Raw genomic sequence first — 21,698 nt, forward strand, 5'->3', positions numbered from 1 at the left:
TTCCATGTACTTATGGATCTATATATTTATTACTTTCTTCTAATTCAGCATATCCAATGCACTACCGTATTTTCACCCTATACCTCTCAATATATCTTCTACCTCAACTCTGACTCATCAAAAACCTCTTTCTACTACTATTTCCAATGCACTAGCCTCTTTCTCACCCTATACCGCTATCAATATATCCACTACCTCCACTCTCTCATTCATCCCAAACCTCATACCACTGATACCCAAACTACCCCTTTCTAGACTCTCCCCTGCTCTACCCCTACATGCACCACCTGACACCTCTTTTACTATCCTGATCCCCCAAAACAAGCCTTTCTAAACTCTTCCCTCTGACTCTTCCCCTCGACATCCCTTTTTACCTACCCCAACCCTCCCACTACTCCTATGACCTCCAAAAATAAAATAAATCAAGCATTTGCAATGCAATAGGACTCTCATTAGTAAAAGTTTGAGTTTTTGGCGTAGCAAATATTAATGCAACATTACTAGCTCGAATTTTGGTAATGTAGTCCTATAGAGTGTAGTGTGGTACAGTGAAGTGGTGTAGTATAGAGTAGAGGAAATTATTATAGAGTGTAGTGGAGTTGAGTAGTTTAGTGTGGAGTGGTGTTGAGTTGAGTAAAGCGGTATTGCATGTTATAAAAGTAAAAATAAGTGTATGGAAGAGGGAAAAAACGAAAGGGCAGTTGGGTGGGTATTTTATAATGCAAATGGTCCGGTATTGAATTAAAAAAAAAAAAAAAGAGAAGAAGCTTGTAGGACACAGGGAGAGGAGACAGAAAACAAATAGTGTGATGTAGGCAAAGCAGGCGGGGCCTTAGAGACAGGGAGGAAGGGAGCGAGCAAGAGTAGGTGTAGTATAGTAAAGCGCTATTGTGTGGTATTGGGGTTATAACTATATAAGCAAGAATAAAAAAAAGTGTGAAAGGGGATGTGTGTGTGTGTGTGTGTGTGTGTATATAAGAGTAAGGCGGGACGTTATATTGAAAAGGGAAAAATGAGAGTATGCGAGAGGAAAAATATATTGAAGGGTATGTGTGTGGGTATGTAATAATGAAAATGTGAGGGTGTATAATAAAGAATAAGAAGAAAGGCTTGATGGAGACAGTGAGTTAGTAGCGTGCAAGGCAAAAAGCAAAAAGTAGCATAATGGAATTAAAGTAGAAGGGGCGTTACAAAAAGGGAGGGAGGAAGCAAGGGAGCAAGTGAGCAGAACGTGTGTTTTGGGAAAGCGCTCGTTTGACATTGCAATAAAATGATATGGGAACAAAAAAAAGTTTCAACGGGTACGTGTATGGATATATAACAAGTTTAAGCTATTGGCATTGTAAATTACACTGCCTTTTATTTATATTTTAAAAACAAAAACAAGCATTTACAATGCAATGGTCTCGGCAATATTATAGGTAGAGCTATTGGTATTGCTCATTATTTTATTATTTTTGTATCCTTACATAAATGGCATTGTTATTTCTATTGGCATTAGTTTTCTTTTTGCATATGTGATACCTATTGCATTAGCAGAGAGAGAGTGAGGTAGTGAGATAGAGAGAGAGTGAGGTATTGAAATAGAGAGCGAGGTAGTGAGAGAGTGAGGTAGATAGTGAGGTAGTGAAAGAGTGAGTTAGTGAGAGGTATTTTCTGACGTAGTGAGATAGAAACAGTGAGTGATGTTGTGAGATAGAGAAAGATTGAGGTAGTGAAAGAGAGTGAGGTAGTGAGGGATGTTGTGTGGCGCTGAATGAAATCATGCTGATAGGAGTTATGTGGCATGATGGCTCTGTTGGAAGGAATGCAAGAGAGGCGACAGAGAGAAGGAAAAGCTGGTAAGGATGAGAGTGCATAACATGGGAAAAAGACAGAATGAAGGGGAGAGAAGAAAAAGGAAGCAGGAATAGTGGATAGAGCGGCAAGTGAGAGAAAGGCTAGAGGATGGAAGAGCGAGGAGGGCAGAAAAGGGAATGAAAGGAGGAAAAGGGACAGCAAGAGGAGTGCGAGAAAGGAGAAGGAAGAGAAAGAAAGGAGAAGAGTGGTAAGAGTAGAGGAGGAGGGAGGCAGACTCAGAACGGGGAGAGCTGAACCGGCTGCAGTCAATGCTGGTCCGCACATGAGCCTCACTGAACTCTTGATGTAATCCCTACATGTTCATGTTAAGCTAGAGCTTTTGAACTGTGGTGTTCAATCCGTGGCTTTGGGATTTTCTTCCACAGCAGCCAATCAGCAAGCAGGTCCCCGGGGAGGCGAGCGGACCGCCATCAGAGCCAATCAGCAATCACGCACCGCTAGACTTTTACCGGTTCCTAAAACAAGAACTCAACTGCCACTCGGCATACCTCCGAGTCAACCTCAAACATATGCCAGAGCTTATCTGCTGACACCCAAACCGGCTTGCAGGAAGGGCGGGGTGGCAGTGGCCGGCCAACCACATCCACCAGCAAGGCCCTCGATCTCTGAGACCTGCGGGTGTGCCAAAACACAACTCACAGAGGGAGGGGCCCCGCGGGGAGTCACAAGAGCAGGCTCGCGTCCATTCCGAATGTCTCTACCTGAGCTTCTCGCTCGCCCTTCACTGTGTGATGTGATGCCCCTGGAGGGAGGAGGGGGGGGGGGGGGGGGGGGGGGGGTTAGTTTGGCTGTAAAGCCCCAGATTCCGCGCTCGGCTCAGTGGCCTGTTTCTCACCAGCAAGCCAGTTCTTGAGCTGCACGTTTCATTCGCTGCTTTCCGGCACTCGTAGTTAGAGTGTTTGAAGCAATGCCTCCGCATGAAAAGAACCTAGCTGAAAAAAAGCAGTACGCTTGACACCAGCAACAGCAGACCGAGAAGGACCCCAAATGGTGTTCTGGAACTCAACGGTGTTGCTGATCCGGAAGGTATTCCTGACGCCTCTCACAAAGCTCTAGTACACAAAACTAACGAGACCCAGAAGATGGAAACACGGAACAGGCACGGATGTGTCGCATTTGTATAGCACCTCATACCCAGACGAGGCTCCAATGCGCTTCTGGGCTACCACGGAAAAAGCAACTCAGTTTGCTGTGCCTGCTTAGTAGATTGTGGATTTATACTGTGGGTTGTGGGCCAACACGTTTACAAGTGCAACACACATTAACACAGCACACATTTTACCTCAAAGATCAGTAACATCCTTGTCCGATGGGTATAGAGAAAATGCCTCTCCCTGTAATAGATTACAACCTTTAAACAACCGTTACCAGTACCTGGCGGTAGTAGCCGCCATCGACTATGCGCTAAACCACACTGTGTACTGCTGGCATTGAGAGGAAAACTCGAGTCCATGTCACAGAAAAGATGCGAGAGGAGGAAGAATTAACAAAATGGAGGCAAGGGTGGCACCGTTCTGACACAAAGGAAACGAGTCTTTCAAAGGGGAAGTAGGTAGGAGACACCACCGCCTTTCTCCGAGGAGAAGCAGAAATGCCTCGGAGAAACGCAGTAGCGTTTTCAGATTCGGGGGCGTGTTTCTTTTTCTCTCCTCTTGCCATTGAATGGAGGAGAGAAAAACACGCCTGAGAAAGGGCGTGGCTAAAAAGTGGAAAGAAGAGCACGGAACACGCCCCCGAATCTGAAAAAGACGGAGCCTATTTGGAGGGACGGCTCTCTCCTCCAATGGCTGGCCTCCGTTTAGGAAGCCAGCCAATGGAGGAGAAGCAAAAAGAGAGGCGGGCTAAATAGCCACTCTAAGAATCATGAAATCTCCGACTTTCGGTTCTGCCTTCGGCAGACCGGACGGTCCTCGATCTAAAAATGTCAAGTAGTGAGCTAAGTGGTATTCCTATTTTAAAGTGATTTGTCTAGCATGGGAGCGGCAAAACCTACCTGCCAACTTAAAAGTGAACTGGGACCGCCAACCTTATAGGCAATTAGCCTATGAACGCCTCCAGATGGAAACGACTTCTGGATCTATCCTGCCAGATCTGCACTGAATCACAGACCTGCATATAAAGGCCTCTTCATTAGGGTTGCACCACCTGGGTCTTCCAGGCACTAGACTCCCGCTGGACTGAGACTGTTCAGACCATCTGTGCTAGACAGTGAATTCCCATACAGAATTTTTCAGGAAAATTTGGCAGACTAACCAAAGAAAGTTAGGGGTGCAAAGTTACTTCCACAATCCGTTACAACTAGTAAGATCAATACATAAAAAATGGATTAACAGTAAAGAAGGCTAGGTAGTGTGAAATTAAACTATGATAAAGAATTACATCAGTGTACTGGATGGATGAATGGGGTAACCTGGCATCCTCAAGCGCCTCGTAACCCAGCTAGTGGGCTCTCAGGATGATGGGCAAGACATGTGAAGTCCTGAGGTCTCATCAACCTTCCCACCAAACACAATGGATGCCAATACCAGGGCCACCCTGGAACCCAAACTTAGCCTGCAGCCTACCTTCTGAAATGCCAGAGCTTCAGAAAGGCCAGTGATGCCCTGGCTCACATAAACTGCTGGGCAGAGTGAGAAACTGATTCTGCTTTGCAGAACGGTAGTCTTCAGGGCCTACGCTCTGCTGTAATTTGCAAACTTTAACACACGCTCTCTCATCCACGCAAGTGCTTATAGGCAATTCCGTTCACAACGCACAAAACGAAAAATACTACCTCATTGACCGCAAACTTGCACCTCCTGAATTAGTTTTCACTTCTTTTCTGATCGACCAAGATATGCTGTGTGATACAAAGTAACACCATCGTCAGCCAGTTACTAATTTGGAGAAATTATTTTATTTCCCCCAACTTTTTTTTTTTTTTTTATAGTTTTATATAGCACAGACTCGACCCAGAGGTATCGGGGCACTTTACATAAGTACCAGTTACATTGACAAGGTCACTTTTTTTGGGAGAAGGGGTAGGGGAAGAGTTAGTGATTTGCACAGAATCGCACGATGTTGAGCTGACACGAGACACGAAACTGGTTGTCCAGTTCCAAAGTCAGCAAATCTGGCCATAACGCCACATTGCATGTGTGCCTCACAGCACTGCATTCATACGTGAGTGCAGAATGTTTAAAAATGTGTCTAAGCATAGGGCTTTGTACCGGTAGGGTATGCTTCCAGTAGGAAACCTATGCTAGATATCATCCACACCTCTGAACCATGGTTCAAAGGTTGTGAGCTGCTAGGCAGGCAGTTTGTGCCCTATTGCAGGTGATGACAGCAGCTGGGGGCCAATTTTAGATTGAGGCTACCAGACAGCTCTGGCCGTCTGGTTGCAAAATACCTCTTTGTGGCCTTACCAATAACATACTATTGTTTGGCTTTGTCAGTCTCATTTGCTTCATTCTTATTTGATGGCTTTCCTTGTCCCAGCTTGTACATTTTGCATTTGTCCCACTCTGCTAGAGCATCGTCTCTTTACCATCTCTCTGACTGACTACCTTCTATCACTCCTTTGCTCAGTTTTAGGGACCAGCATTTTTGTTTTTGTTTGAGCTCTCCACGAGACTGTGCTTTCCAGCTCTAACTTTCATATGCTTCTGTCGCCACTCTCTTCAACCCCCCCCCCCTCCGCATACTGTATTGTTGCCACTTGCATGTTGCAAGCTCTCGATTGTGTGCTTCTCACCCCTGACAAACTCTCTCCCTCCCCTATATTCTGCGTTTCTTTCTAGAATGTACCCCCCCACCGTGCTTCCTGAGCTGCTCTCCCGTGTGCTGCTTTTTCTCTTCCCCTCATCAGAGCGATATAAAGCATGCCCAAAAGGCATTGGCAAAGCCAAAAGGCAGCCGCGGTCCATGCAGGTAAGAGCAGTGGGGCTGGGTTCGAGAGGGGGGGGGAGGGATTTCAACTGATGATACCGAGGGAAAATTAATTATTTATTTAATTTTCCCTCTGCATCGTCCGTCGAAACCCCCCCCCACCAACCATCCTCACCGCTCTTACCTGCAGCTGCCAAAATGTCTCAAAGGAGAAACCTATCAGCTTTGCCAATGATTGTTAATAAACATGGGGGTGCGCTGCTTTCTTCCCCTAGGTCTAGCGCAACCCAGCGCGGCAACGCTGGTTGCTGGGCTGCATTGTGCCCAAAAATCATAAATCCGGTCCAAACTGTCCGCACACCAGACTCCTAACACCGACTGCAGTAATAGAGAAAAAGTCCTCTGCTGCATGCCTGTACCTCGCTCCGAGTGACTCTTGGGTAACTTGTCCAAGTTTCTGCCTAGTGTTGAAATGTACCATGTTCACGATCTGTTCTAATTGGCCTTCATTGGCCCTCTACATTAACAAGGATAGTGTACCCTCTCTGGCCCTGTATATTGATGTCATGGTAAGGTATTTTATGCTATGTTATGTGCTGCTAAATACCTAAGACATCAAAATCTTGAGACTTCACCTGGCTGTATTTCGTTCATAGCTACACCGCGGGTCTGTGGGCTGGGACAGAGTCAGCCACTGGTCCGGTCGACTTACTTTTGGATAATCCCACCCTTCAACCCCCCCCACGTTTGAACAAGCCTGTCATACGCTGCTTCTCTGGCATCCTGTCTGCACGGCGGCTGGTAAACTGGCGGTGCATGGAGGCTGCCGCTTCAACAGGCGTCTGTGAAGACAGGCCGCGGCAGCGTCACAGTGGCGTCTCCCAGCAAGGGCCGGGGCAGGAAATTGAGCTGAAGGGAGTGACAACTGAAGCGGAAGCGCATTCGGACAGTAAACCTATGAGTGCTGCCATGCGATTAGCCTACTACTGCATGACTCATGGGGAATAATAAAGGCCCGTGTTGACAATCACAGCCCCACCCCCGCCTCGGGGTACAAAAGTGTCTCTCCAACATAAATCGCCTCCACGAGGTCAAACACACATACTTCAATACACTCGTATGGAAACATTGGCATTGTAGTATAAACACAGCAACCTCTACCCCGGTTATGCTTGATTAGAAAAGAGTGTCCCCAACATCAAGTCACATACCTATTAGCACATGTAGCAGCTATACTGACAGAATTGGAAAAAAATCCCTCAGTCCTTTCTGTATCTGTAATAAGTGAAAAAGAAAACGTGGAAGCTTATGAATGATTAATCAGGCGAATAGTGCACAACACACAGGCTTGCCCAATTCAGTGGGCTTCAGGTTGTACCCTCTTATAACTTTTAAGCTTCGAGCCTCTGACTTTATCCTGTAGCAGGTACATTCCACAAGTTGGTAATTTGGGCATACACTGATTAAACCAGGATCACACAATGTAGTCAAGCGGAGAAGACGACACTGGAAGTCAAAGCCCGTGGTGACGCGGCGGGCAGGCAGATTCGCATTTTAGAGCTCCTCCTCCACGGAGGTGAGATTTTTCGCACAGCTTTCAACCTTCCCTCATCGAGAACTTGCCCAGAGGGCTGCTACCTCAGACAGCCCGGAAGCCTGACACGGGCCGCGCGCGCCTGTCTCCACCTCTCAGCCCTGATCCCTCAGCTTTAGACCCCTATTCTTAGTCATTGTTCAAAAGCGCCTAATCCCACAGAAAACAAGCAACGCATTTACCCGTACCATGCCCCGTTACTGTGCCGCCTTCAGCTGCAGAAATCGAGGGGGGCAAGGCACTCGGAGCTTCGCGTGATTGCTTAAAAAATGGCGGATGGAAGCTTTTTTGGATTAGAGGGCGTGTTCATGCTGTTGATATAAGCACACACTCATCCATACAGCCACTCTCACAATCACACACTCTCACATATACCCACTTCTATACTCTTACAGCCATATATACTGCCTTTCACATATGTAGTTAGTCACAAATGTACCACTGAGATATACATTCAATCCCTAACACACCCATACATACAATCACTCAACCATACAGTTCATCACAGATGCACTCTTAAAACCATGCACCCATAGAATCACCCACTCACACATCTAGGCACAGAGTCACACATAACCTACGCACACAAACACTCAGGCACCCATACAGATACTCAGACAACCAATCAATAACCCATATAGACACTCATAGAGCTATTCACAAAACCATGCAGCCACTTATACACCAACACACAGACACCTACAGACATTCACACAGTTTAATCACTAGTCTGTAGTAAGATACATTTAATGACTCACATAGTCAGTTACACACCTACAAAATCATCCATTCACACACTTGTACACCCACTCATTCTTCAACAGGCCTTTCCCTATATATAGTAAACATATTAAATCTTTACAGAAACACATACTTGCTGGATGACGTCATCAGTGATGTCATTAGAGATGTCATCAGTGATGTCACTGACCATGTCATGAGTGATGTAATATGTGATGTCATCAGCAGTGCATTGCGGGGGCACGAGTTATAGTTAGCTGAACTAACTATAACAGGGGAATTTCTAGGGTTTTGTACGAGGGAAATGTCCCGCTAACTATAACACCCCTGAAACCTATGGTTTTTTCAGTGAACTTCAAAGGTTTTTTTTAAATGCTAATTCCTATTTATAACTTCTCTGAAGATATCATGTTTAATGATTTTGATTGAATCTGAAAAATATACAAATCCAGTGTGTCAATTTCATTAATTACATTTTTTTTAAAAATACTTTATCACCATTGCTTAAACTTATTTTTTCAATTAATTATTTTAAAAATTAAAAAATATTATTTGAACTGAATGGGTTTTCCAAACATTTTTTTATATTTTTCACAATATTTTTTTAACTATATGTGCAAAACTTTATTTTATATATTTTTTTCAATGTTTTTGGATCCGCGCACCCTAAGCGCACCGTTCCCGATCCCTACGGGATAGCATCCGCGTATGGTATGCGTTGGGTACGTGTTTAGTGCGCGCTCGCAATGCAACCGGTACGTGACTCCCAGCGTATACGCGACACATTCGATGTACGCAACGCGCCGTTTACACGCTTCCGCGATGCGTCATCTGCATCTATGATGCGGTAGGTGCGCGGATCCCGCAAAATATTTAACATTTAAAAACACACACATATATATATATATATATATATATATATATATATATATATGGATTTCATGTGAATATTAATTGAAGACAAACTCTAAACTAGTCTTAAAACGAATATATTTTTACATCTAATCCTATAAAAAAATGTAATTCAATTTCGCGGATGCGCGCTGGGTGCGTGCTGCGTAAGCGCAGGGTGCGCAGATCCCATGTGACCTGCAAAAAAAAGAGATTTGATTGGTTCATTACACTTCCTCTTCTAACTACTGAAAGACCCCACCCATTTCAATCATTCTTCTTTGACCTTCTTTAGAGCACCATCTCTTTGGAGAGAAGAAGATTTTATAGACTAAGTTTACACTTAGCTTTAACTTTTTTCAACCAAAAATGGCTTCAGGGCAGCAGGCATCACGTGCATCACCTCATACTTCTGAGGATGAATTTTTGGCGGAGGAACCACCCAAAGAACGTTTTTCTTCAGTGGTGTGGAAATGTTTTACTTTTCCCAAGGGGCAGAATAAGACCAATGCCACCTTGGTCACGTGCAAGATTTGCAAAAGAGTCCTGTCGCGAGGGGATCCTAACAAGAAATACTCTTTCGGCACGGCAAGTATGATGAAGCACATGAGGACCCTTCATCCAAACAATCTTGCACGAGAAGAGTGCCGACGGATGAGAAACACTCCTGCGCCATCCACCTCATCGCAGCAGAGCACATCAAGAGTGCATCCATCAGCCCAAACCTTGGACATCCGTCCTCAATTTCAATTTTTAAAAGTACTCTGCACTAAGTGCAATGGGACTTTGTGCTATGGTGAGCAGTCGATCGATCTGATCTGCCGCCGCCAAGAAAGTCACATTTGCTAGTTTTTTTTTTTTTATTGTTCCCTGAAGTTCATGGTTTGGTTTCTCCCGTTTTGTTTTTGCAGAAAAACCAAAAAAAATTAAAAATTGTTCAGAAAACCCCCCAAAAAATTATAAAGAAGTAAAAAAAAAAAGTTCTTGTAAGAACTAACTTTCCTGGTTTAAAAAAAGAGCTACATTTCTTTGTTAGTTTAGATGAATGTATGTGTAGTACGCAATTGACTGAATGAATGCATTAGTAACGTATGGTGAATGTAGAAGTGCAGAAGTATGAGGAAGTGCTGCAGCATCACACAGTAACCTCTTTAACTGCAGTGTGCTGTAGTACTTCAGCAGCACAGGGATGCAACATATGTACATAAATATGTTGCAAATCTATGCTTCAGTCTGCTTAAACTGCAGCCATGTGGTGACACAGGCACCCTTGCACCATAGTGCAAGGATATCTGTGTCATGTGCTGTTTGTTTTTCTGCAGGAAGACACACCTTCCTGCACACAAAAAAATGAGAAAATGCATTTTTCTCCTTCAATGTATGCTGAACATTTCAGCATGCATTGAAGATATAAAAATGTGGAGAAATTAAAACAATTCTCCTTGTTGTGCTTTCCTACACCAATTTTAGAATGGTGTACCATTCACACACAGATTTATGATTTATGATAAATATAGACATGTGTCTTGTTCTATGAGTATTCCGTGCAATCATGCACAACAACACTTATAGAACACCCTTTCAAAACAAAGTGGTCTGCATGATGAGGCTGTATTTACATGGAGTATAAAAAGTGCACAGAGTGCCTTACACAATAACTAGGTTACAAAAAGTGACCTATTTCCGTTTTTAAAATTCCTTGTGAATGATAAAAGGTAAGCACAGAGTTTTGTCTGCAAAGATGTTCAAAGAAGAATTATTGAAATAATTGTGGTCCTTCAATAGCTAAAATAGGAAATATTATGAACCCCTCAAATCTCTTTTTTTGCAGGTCACACGATATCTGATTATGGTCAGATTTCAAAGCTACATAGGTATAAACAGAGTGTTTTTAGAAACAGGTTTCCACTTTGTAGCTTCTTGCAGACCTCCTCATTCAGCATATTGAGACTTAGTTAAACTTATCTTCACAGTAATAGGAATAAAAAATGGTACACATTTTTTTCACATTTTCATTCCAATCTAAATTCTTAAAAATTGCTTATTTTAAAATTTGGATCTGTGAAAGAAAAGGAAAAAAATATATAACGTAATACATTTTTTACAACAGCATAATTTCCACAAAGTAATTTTTTTGCCTTTTTTGCTGTTCAGAATATATTAAATTTCACTAAAAATAGTGATTTCAATCGTACTCATCACTTAAAAACGGGCAAAAAAAAAACACAATCTCAAAGATTGTTAAAAAACAAGATACAAATCACAGATATATAAAATGCACACAGCTAACAATTTTTTTTAACTTCAACTTACAAAAACTGTAAATGATGTCGCTTTAAAATATTCACCGAATCTAAAGATGAATAATTTTTGGAGGATGCACCACGCCCACAACGTTTTCCTTCAGTGATGTGGAAATTTTCTACTTTTCTCGAGGGGCAAACAAAGACCAATGTCACATTTGTCACACGCAAGATTTTCAAAAGAGTTCTGTTACGAGGGGATCCTAACAAAAAATACTCGTGCGGCACAGCAAGTATGATGAAACACCCAAGGACCCTTCATCCAAACAATCTTGCACGAGAAGAGTGCAAACAGATGAAACATTCCTGTTATGTATCTGTAAAAAAGAATCACAAATAAATGTATGTTAATAACTTTCAAATTTATACTATTCCATTACTGTACAAACACATTTTATATAAATACTGACTAAGAAACTATAGCCCTGAACCACAAGTGTGACGATGGTTACAACACTACATACATAGTGCATACTACTTTGAAGCAGTTCATGCCCTAAAGCCTACCTCACTAAAACACTACATACTAACTGACTAAATGATTACAGTACTATAAGGAGACACACTGGGTGAATGACAGGGTGTTTGCTAGAAGTGTATGAATACTAACTAGGGAACTGAAGGTGTGAAACACAACTGTGTAGGTGATTAGAGGACTGCATAGGCATTTAAAGCAGTCCATGTGGTAAGGCCTGGCTCACTGCATGACTACTTGGGTACTGACTGAATGATTAGAGTACAGCAAGGAGAGTGCCTAGGTGCATTTGTAAGTGGTAGGCTTTTCGCACAGGGAATGGATTAGTACTTGGTACTGAATGGGTCACTAGAGGAGTGCAAAGGCAGTGACAGGATGTTTGCTAGACTGTATGGATACTGACTAGCGAATTGAAAGTGTGAAAGACAAGTGTCTAGGTGGTTAGAAGACTGCATACATGGTGGATAGGGGTTTGAAGCAGTCCATGTGCTAAGGCCTGGCTCAGTGCATCAATACTTAGGCACTGACTGAATGATTAGAGTACTGCAAAGAGAGTATCTTGGTGAATTTATAAGTGTTTGAGTTTACGCACAGTGAATGGATTAGTACATGATGCTGAATGGGTCACTAGAGGACTGCAAAGGGAGTTACAGGGCGTTTCTTGGAAGTGTATGGATACTGACTAGCGAATTGAAAATGTGAAAGACAAGTGTATAGTATGTTGGAAGACTGCATGCATACTGCATAGACATTTGAAACAATCTATGTGATAATGTATGGTTCACAACATGAGGACTTGAAAACTGACTAAATCATCAGACTACTACTAGGTTAGTGCCTGGGTAAAACTTTTAAATTTTCAGTTCTGGCACAGTGAATAGTATAGTAAATGGTACTGCACTTTAGTGTCAAACCCTGACTCATTTTATCAATGCATAAGCAAAGAATAGCTTCTAAAGCTACTAAAACTTGACAACATGACAGGTTTTAAAACAGTTATCTGTCAGCAAATACATGATGTTATCAAATGCTTCTCTCACAGTGATCCCAAATACACACTAACTCAGTGTGATTCTAGACAAGCACCACTATCCCTAGGAGTTGACCAAAACTCATTCACTACAGTACAAGTGGTAAGGGAACTGCACACAATCTACATATTTCAGGACTGCACTTTTCTGTCAAAGCCGGACTCATTTAATCAAAGCATAAGCCATAACTGTCTTCTAACGCTACTAAAACTTCACAACATGACAAGTTAAAACAGTCAACTGTCAGCAAATACACAATGTTACCAAATGCTTCTCACAGTGGTTCCCAAATGCACACATACTCACTGTGTGATTCTAGACAAACACTATCCCTTGCACTATACCAAAACACATTTCTTCATCTAGAAGTACTACATTTTAGTACAGAAACATAACATAACTCATTTCACAAATTCATAAACAATGACTGGTTTCTAATTCTACCAAAATATCAAAACAGCACAGTTATCTGTCTGCAAACACATGAAAAACACAAATGCTTATCACAGAATGGTTTCTACATGCACACACACTGTCAATAAGATTGTAGAGAAAAAAAAGTACTCCCTACACTTTAGCAGGAGAAAAACATTAGTCTGATTAAAATCAACATAGTCTACATACATCCCCTCACAATTAAATAACTCATCTTTCAAGTTCTTTTGTAGATTAAGAGGAATCAGTCACTCACCATATTTTCTTTTACAGAATCTCTGCACTGTGCACCTCTCAGCAAAAACAAAGAATGGAAAAGTTTCCCTTTCATTTTCCACACATATACATGTAAACATCAAATCACAATCCTTCACACAAACTCAAAAGCAAAAACACATTTCTATTGGTTAAACATTTCAACCCTTTCCAACTGAAATACATTTCAACCCTTCCCCCAATCTGCCGCTGCCCGTTAGCATAGAAACAGGTCATGGAACACTGCACTGAGCACACAGGTCAGACGTTCAGCACACAATGTTGCTAAACAAGAGAGGAAGTGTGCTTCACTTTTCAACATATCAGCTTATCATATATAATGTTCCTTACAATCTGTTTTTGTTAACCAATAAGAATCATACCCTTAAAAAACAGAAATATACACCCTACCTTTCAGTGTACAAAGTAGTCATACAACCAATGATTTCTTGTCTTTTTTTTTTTTTTTTAAATCTGGATCTGCGCACCCAATGCGATAGGATGCGCGCACCGTGCACGTATTTCGCCTTTTTTTTTTTTTTTTCCCCAAAGGGGGGCCTAGGGGGTCCTTCTGGGACCCCCTTAGCACCTCTAGAGGGTCAGAGTATTTCTACTCTGCCCCCTTTATATGTTTTACACACTTATTCTCCTTGCTTCTTCAGCCTCGCTTCTACCGAGGCAGAAAATGGCCGCCAACAGTTCCTGGTTTCGAATGTAGAACGACACTCGACAGCCAAGTAGCAGTCAGAGCGCGATCGGGAGGGTGCGCGCGCGGTTCGGGAGGATGCTCTTACGGCGCGTGTAGGGTCCGCGGATCCTCCCCGGCCATAGATATTTATGTACTTTTAACTCTAATTTTCTCAGAAACTACTGAACGGATTCACACCATTTATGCAAAAGGCACGACTCTGAACTGAGGACTACCTCTTTGCCAAATTTGGTGTCATTCCGTTCAGCGGTTCGGGCTGTAGCCTCAACAACAGATCCTATGGGAAATTGCATGGGGAAAACGTGTTTTGGGACCCCCCTTTTTTTCCGGCCCCCGCTTGACGAATCACCACAAAACTTTCAGGGTTGGAGCGGAGCTGGCCAAAAGTTTGGAAAATTTTGCGAGGATTCGTCAACCGGCGCCAGACTTATTGGGAATAGAATGTTGCGGATTTCCTACGGAAAATAGGTCCTAACTATAACTATCTACTGGCGATCGCCAGTAGATAATAGATAGATATATATATATATACACACACACACACACACACACACACACACAAACACACACACACAAACCTTTGTCCCTCCTCTATCCCTCTGCTACCCTTCTCAATCCAAATAACTGAGTAACATTCACCACTCAAATTACTTTCATATTTCACTATACTAATTCAACACTAATCCTTTAATGTGTTCCGGACTAGCGTGCTACTCACCCAAAAAAAAGCGGTTCAATACCCCATCAGGGGTAACAAGCGCAATATAAATGCAAACCTTTTCCCACTTCTATCCCGCCGCGATCCTTCTTAATCCAAATAACTGATTAATATCCACCACTGGTTAATTTCATATTTCACTATACTAATTCACCACTATTCCTGATGGGTTTCGGAGTAGCGTGTTACTTGCCAAGAAAGTGCTTCAACACCTCTTTAGGAGTAACAAGCGCTACATAAATGCAAACCTTTTTTCCCTCTTCTATTCCTCCGCTATCCTTCTCAATCCAAATCACTGACTAATCTCCACCCCTCAAACTACTTTCATATTTCACCCCATTAATTCACCACTAATCTTTTATATGTTCCAGAGTAGCGTGCTACTCGCCAAAAAAAAAAGCTTGAACACCCCATCGGGGGTAACAAGCGCTATTAATGAAAAACTTTTTCCCTCTTCTATCCCTCTGCTATCCTTCTGAATCCAAATAACTAACTAACCTATCCACCACTCAAATTACTTTCATATTTCACTATATTAATACCACTAATCCTTTATAGGTTCCAGAGTAGCGTGCAACTCGCCGAAAAAGCGATTTGACGTCTCATCAGGGGTAGTAAGAGCTATACAAATGCAAACACAATACATTTAAATGTGGTAGGCGTGTTCCGTCTGTTTGAATGTACACTGTGAGCAGACCTTTTTCCTGTGGCAATAGGAGAATGGTCTGACCCCACTTGTGTAAAGTTCTGCTGTGATGTAAAACCCAAAGACTGGTACAAACATCCTGTGTGCATGTCGTGTGTGTCTAACATAAGCCTGATAGTAGGAGTCTGTGAAGTCTGAATACTGAGGCCTATGGGTTCCGTTTTCGGTGGACCTTGTTTAGCACAGCACAAAATGGAGGATGAGGACTTAACAGCTGTCAGACAGTTGTAGTGCAATGCCTACATCCCTGAAGTAAAGAGTATGGAGATAGGGCTAGCTTTAGAATTCCCATGAGTATTTTGCTAGCAAATGATTGCTGGCTCGTCCTTCTTGAGCACAGACCATTAAGGAGATTGCAGGGGTGAGACTTGGGACTGTAGTTACTTTTGTTCAAGGTGAGAACATTTCTAGACAGAGTTTGTCATTTTCTCCATCACTGATAGCGGTTTCAGGAGGGCTGCTGATAGCCAAATACGGAGAACTCGCACTTCATTGTGCCCATGTTTTGAATACTCCTGCTTGGAGCCACACCCACTGATTTATGCTGCAAGATTCATCACGTTGCACAAAGGCTATGTCTGGTGATGAACCTGATAATGACATTTGAAAGAGAACCAACTTAAACCCGTTCTGAAACCTCAGACAGTGGAACCACATCCCTGGTATAGAAGACATGCATAAAAATGGGATCCGAACTACTCTTGTTTTATGGCCTAGGAAAGGAGCGCTCTGTAGAGTACTGAAAGGACTGTTGTGCAACCATGGCTTGTGTCTGCCTAACAGCTGCTACTCCCAGTGGCAAGAGATCACCTGAAGCCTGCACTTGCTGTTGAAGGAGCATGTGGTCTGGCTAGAAGTGTGCCAGTCTGCCAGCTGATAGATAGGAGAAAAGTGTCTGGCCCTGCAGGAATAGAGACAGTGTCCAGAAGGAGAAGCCTAGCATGTTCCTGTTGTGGAAATAGCCACTGAGTGAAATCGGTAGTGCAGCAACATTGAAATACGGGTGCCACCACCATTATCTGCCTCGAAGCCACTCATCTGCTAAACCCAAGGCCATTCAGCGCATTGTCTGTTAAGGACACAACGATTAAGGACAGAAAGGTGGCTGATGAAGCAGTCACATCAAGATGACATAAGTCTCCATGTTCCCAGTGGTGTTACAACAAAGGCAGCTGCAAAGTTGCCACCACAGTTGAGACCGCAGCATGCTTCTTTCCTGCACCCGACAGGACTACAACAGCTGAAGCAGGTAGCTAATGTGGTGCAAAGCATTTGGGTACGAGAAACTGAGAAGAGTGCTGATATCTGTTGCATGAACTAAGTCTTTTTCCATGCTAATATCGCACTAAAAGAAAAAAAACTGACGGAACTGTAGAGATGAATAGGAATGATCAGGTGGCTGCCCTTGTGCTTAGCCAGCACGAAGTGCCGTATTAGACGTCAGGAATCACAAATGCCTTGAACTCAACAGGAGCTGGGTATCGAAGGGTGTAGCATCTAGACAGGATCTTGCCTTTCTGGGAGAAAGTGTTTGCGACTCTTAGCGAGATAATTGGGTATAGCCTCACGCCTAACCCTCTGGCTGCGCTTTTGGGATATTCATCCCGATTGCAGGAAACTGGTACATATAGGGCTGCAATGGCTCGATGTAGGATTGCAAGGTGTTGGGCAAAATGGCCAACCCTGCTTATTAAAGACTGGAACTCTGACATATTGCAGCACATAATCTGTTGTACACAATGAACTCCTCCAACCACAGTGTCGACCTAAGGGCATTTGGACCCTTTACCAGCAACATCTAGCTAGTCTCTTTGTTACCAGATGGACTGGGCCCCATCTAGCCAGTTTGCCATTCTCTCTCTAAAGGTGATTGTGCCATGCATTATTGTTGGAAGTAATATGCAGCCCATTGGCAGCGGCCTTAAATCAGGAATGACTTCCGTAATTTGCAAAAGGCTCATTCAAGAGAGTTTGCGACTGCCTGTTGCGCGTGGATGTGGGATGAAATGTGGCACGTATGGTCCAGCCATACTCCCAAATATTTGTATGATTCAACGGGGCTGCCCTCACTGGTCCAGGTTCCGCTTTTTTTCCAATTCAGATGAAATTATCAGGACTTTTGCTTTTCTTCCATTTATCTTCAAGCTGTTTTGACAATAAGCTGCAAGTGTGTTGAGGAGTCGCTGCAAACCAACAGGCATCAAGTCAAAGAGCACAGTATTGTCACGATTGTATTCTGGTTCCTGCCATTTTCGGTAGAAAGGCCCTCACTAGCTCTAGGTGAGTTGGCAGGTCAGCCCAATACAGGTTAAACAATAGAGTTGCCAATATACATTCTTATTTGAAGCCCTCATCTATCTAGATTTTTAATAATAAATAAAGATAATAAAGTTGGTTTTGTGAAAAGTGCATCCTTCTTCAATTTTATATTCACTTGGGTCGCATCGTGGTATGTGATTGGTTCACTATCTAACACCACATTTTGGTTGTTTTTTGGACACTTTATATATAATTTTTACAAGCGAGATGACAACCAATGAAGATGAAAGTGGGCATAGCTGGTGAGTACCAACCTGCAGGCTCGATTGGTGGTGCGCATGTGAGGTGTCATCTTGTCTTTTCACGTTTTTTTTCACATTTTTTTTTTAAGATTCTCAAAATGTTTACATTTGAGTTGGGACTTGATTGATTCTTCCTGTACCTTGGTCAGGGGAATTAAAAAGTGGGGACTGTCATTAGTAAAATGTATTTGTAGTTTTCGTCTTTTTAAATAAATCGAAGGTGAAAAGCTGTTGGTGACTATCTTAAGTTAATAAAGGAGAGGCGTATATTATACGAAAGAAGTTTGTATTTACACCGCAGCCTATTCGGATATATTGTGGTGATACCTTCTGAGACCCAGTCCATTTTGTATTGTTAAACAATAGAGTTGCCAATATACATTCTAGTTTGAAGCCCTTATCTATCTAGATTTTTGCCATGTGTGCCCATCCAGCGCAGACTTATTTGGACCTACGTATCCGAGTAGAGCACAGTGATGGCTTTTAATAAGTTAGTTGAGATTCCCCAAGCATTCAGTTTTGACCGAAGCCTCAATCTTGAAACGCTATTGAAAGCGGTTTGAAAATCGATTAAGCCAGCATAGAGGGCCTTGCCCTTTGCAGCAATGGTTGCCTCACTTAAGTGGGACAGGCAGGTGAGATGATCCTCAATGTTGTGACGCCCCTTTGAAAACCTGTCTGGCTGATCGGAATTAGATGGACGCCCTCTGCCCAGGTTTGGACCTCCATGTTTAGGATACTGGCAAAGCACTTCCCTTCTGTGTCATGGTGCACAATCAGCCTGTAGTTCTCGGGGGGGATGACCGGGAGCCCTTTTTGTGCAGTGGTACCAGTACTGAGCCCCTCCATGACTCGGGGACAGCTGACCCCAACAGCTATCCTATCCGGCTCAGCTGGGCAGATGCTTGGAGTAACAAGTCCTGTGTGTTTCACTCGGCAGTCCACTTTTCTAGGCAGACTCAACAGCAGGATACAGTCTAGGGTAAATAGCCCCGCACACCCTTCCTTTGGGGAAACTGGTAGTCAGAGGCTCTAGCCCTGGACCACAGAAGTAGTCCTACACCCTGTTGGGTGCATCCTCCTTTAGTCATGGAAAACCTCGCAAACACTAAATGGAATCTAGAGCCATACTTCATACAGCTATTTCAGACATGTTTTGTTGATGCTGGGTGACTGTCCCAAATAGACTTTGTGATGCTTCTTCTCTCAGGGCTAACCAAAACACTGGCACAACAACCTTCACACTTGCCAAGTCGGCTAATTTTTGTCTGTAGCGCCTTTAGCGGAACATAAATCAGGACAGGAAACAGCACTGTCCTTCAAAGACACCCCTGTCACCTATCCTCGCACACACTGCTTTTATTACATCCCAAAAAGCTACGTCGGTATCAGGGATCTGCAGTTCACTTAGCCCATCTGGAAGGCGACATTTGTCTCTCCATTTTGTATTTGGTACCTACACAGCGATATAAAAATACAATCTGCAGTACCTATTGGATTAAAATAGCACACAAACTCCTTGAACATTTCTGACATACACTGAAGCTATGCTAACATACAATCGCTACACGAGCGTACACAGAAAATTAATGTAGAGCGCAACTGTACTTATCACTTGACAAGGGCGAAGCCAATAGGCCACTCACCTCAGGTATCAGTAAAGGGATTCCGCTCCCTTCTAGTAATAAATCAAGCTGCCACCTCTGGCAATACCTTAAAATCCAGTGAGAGGACATTTGTCCCTCCCTCTACAGAAGGCACATTATTGTGTCAATCTATACCACAGATTCACACCGAGTTACTGCCCTTTGCAGTGCCTACAATCCGCAGCTCTCAGCACACACACACACACACACACACACGACTCCCTTGTGTGCCAAGAACATCACAAAAAAAGCAAAAACTCACCTATGCGCCCAGTAAAAGCAGATGCAAATCATGGAAGGGGCACTGCCTGGCCAACAACCCGCTTCACCAGCCTCCAGCCCATGAACCGGAAAGAACTTTTCAGCACCCCTCCAAAACCGGAGAGCACAGCATCCAGTCCCAAGAGTGCCCTCTTGCGAAACCCGTTGAACCCACTCAAGTTGCTACTACTTCCAACACACACCCTGAACCTGTAGCTCATAAGTCTGACGTGTTCAATCCCTTACCTGTGGTGTGGCCGAGCCCCCAAGCCGGGCTGCCCCCAGTAGCTCGGGATAGCTGTATTCGGCGCAGCTTTCCTCCGTGGGGTCCCGTAGGGCTAGCTCCAGCCTCACTGTCCGCCGTTTCTTAGAGGGGGGTCCGGTCTGAGGCTCTGTCGGAGTCCCAGGTGGTCGGTGCTGCTCCACGCAGCGTGAACTGGACGTCGTTCCCTGCTGCACTTGGACTGGACGTACTCCTAGCTCGTGTTGCTGCAACCGTGCTTGCTCCTTATGACGTACCTCCTGCTCGCGTACCTGTGCCAAATGTTGCTCATTGTGACGCGTCTCAGACTCGCGCTGTGGCAGCCTTTGGGGCTCAATGTGACGTGTGTCAGACTCGGGCTGTGGCAGTCGTTGATCATTGTGACGTGTCTCTGACTCAAGGTTAGGCCGTGGTTGTTCGCTGTGACGTGATTCTGCCTCTCTTTGCGGGGCTAACGTCACACAGGGCTCTAGTTGCACTTGGCCATGACGTGCTTCTAGTCCACGATACTGTTGTGACGCTTCTTGCGATGCCTCCTTTGCTGGCAGTGTCGTCAAGCCTATGTCGAGCTGGCGCTGGGGTCCCTCGAGCTGCTGCAGTGGGCCCTGACGTCTTTCGTCCACCTCGTGTCCCGGCGAGGGCGCAGCACACGTCAAGGAGGGTTCACGCTGCTTTTCTAGCACTTGTCCGGCCTCTCCCTTCAACTCATCGTCCACAATAACCACCTGGGTGGCAGGAAGACTGACGAAGGGCACCCGGCGCGGCTCAGCCATCTCCGTCTGCAGCCTCCAGACTATAAACAGCTAGTAAAGTTAGCGACGAACCCCAGCACCTCTTTTTCAAGTACTACTTGCCTCTGCCGCCATCTTGGGACCCACATAAATAAAAACTGTAACCTCCCCCATTCCGACGTCTCTTGAGAGCGCATGCGCCACGTAGACATTGAAAACGGCTTCCGATTTCCTCCACAATCTTTCACTTTTCCTAAATGGTAACGAAGTTAACCCTGTTTCAACATGGCGATAAACTCGTGCAGCCGCCACAGTGACATGGGATGGTCACTTAAAAAAAGCTATCGCCATTTTTACATGGTAATATGACTCAAATTATACAAGACTATATTATAAAAGGTGAAGTGGTTTCGAGAGCGACACAACAAAACGGGAACAGTACACCCATGTATCTTTACGCAGTGTTACTTCTGGGCGTTCATGGAATTATATCCTATTCAAATAGAATTTGATTAGCACGCGCGAAATTTCAGTACGATTGCAATGCAAATGTTTAATAAACTACGCGTTGACAAGTTGGTATCTTGGGTTTATTTAGAATGCGACATCTGAAAGTTCCAACACGAACGGCAACCCTGTGTAAGTGCGG

The 21,698-nt window shown here is 43.8% G+C and overlaps 1 protein-coding gene across 4 annotated transcripts in view; it reads right to left on the bottom strand.

Moving 5' to 3' along the window:
* UBN2 (ubinuclein 2) overlaps window positions 1–21,242 on the bottom strand; it is a 645,107-nt gene extending 623,865 nt beyond the window's left edge. For 2 of the 4 annotated variants that reach the window (XM_085601178.1, XM_085601176.1), the window contains exon 1: window positions 20,303–21,242. In XM_085601178.1, coding sequence (XP_085457304.1) covers window positions 20,303–21,091 — 789 coding nt within the window. In that variant the 5' untranslated portion in view covers window positions 21,092–21,242. The remainder of the gene's footprint in view (window positions 1–20,302) is intronic. The other 2 variants (XM_085601177.1, XM_085601179.1) reach the window with 1 other exon arrangement.
* Between the last annotated feature and the right edge of the window lie 456 nt (window positions 21,243–21,698).

This window comes from Triturus cristatus, chromosome 4_2 (genome assembly GCF_964204655.1).
Source record: "Triturus cristatus chromosome 4_2, aTriCri1.1, whole genome shotgun sequence".
In the NCBI taxonomy this organism is placed as follows: Eukaryota; Metazoa; Chordata; class Amphibia; order Caudata; family Salamandridae; genus Triturus; species Triturus cristatus.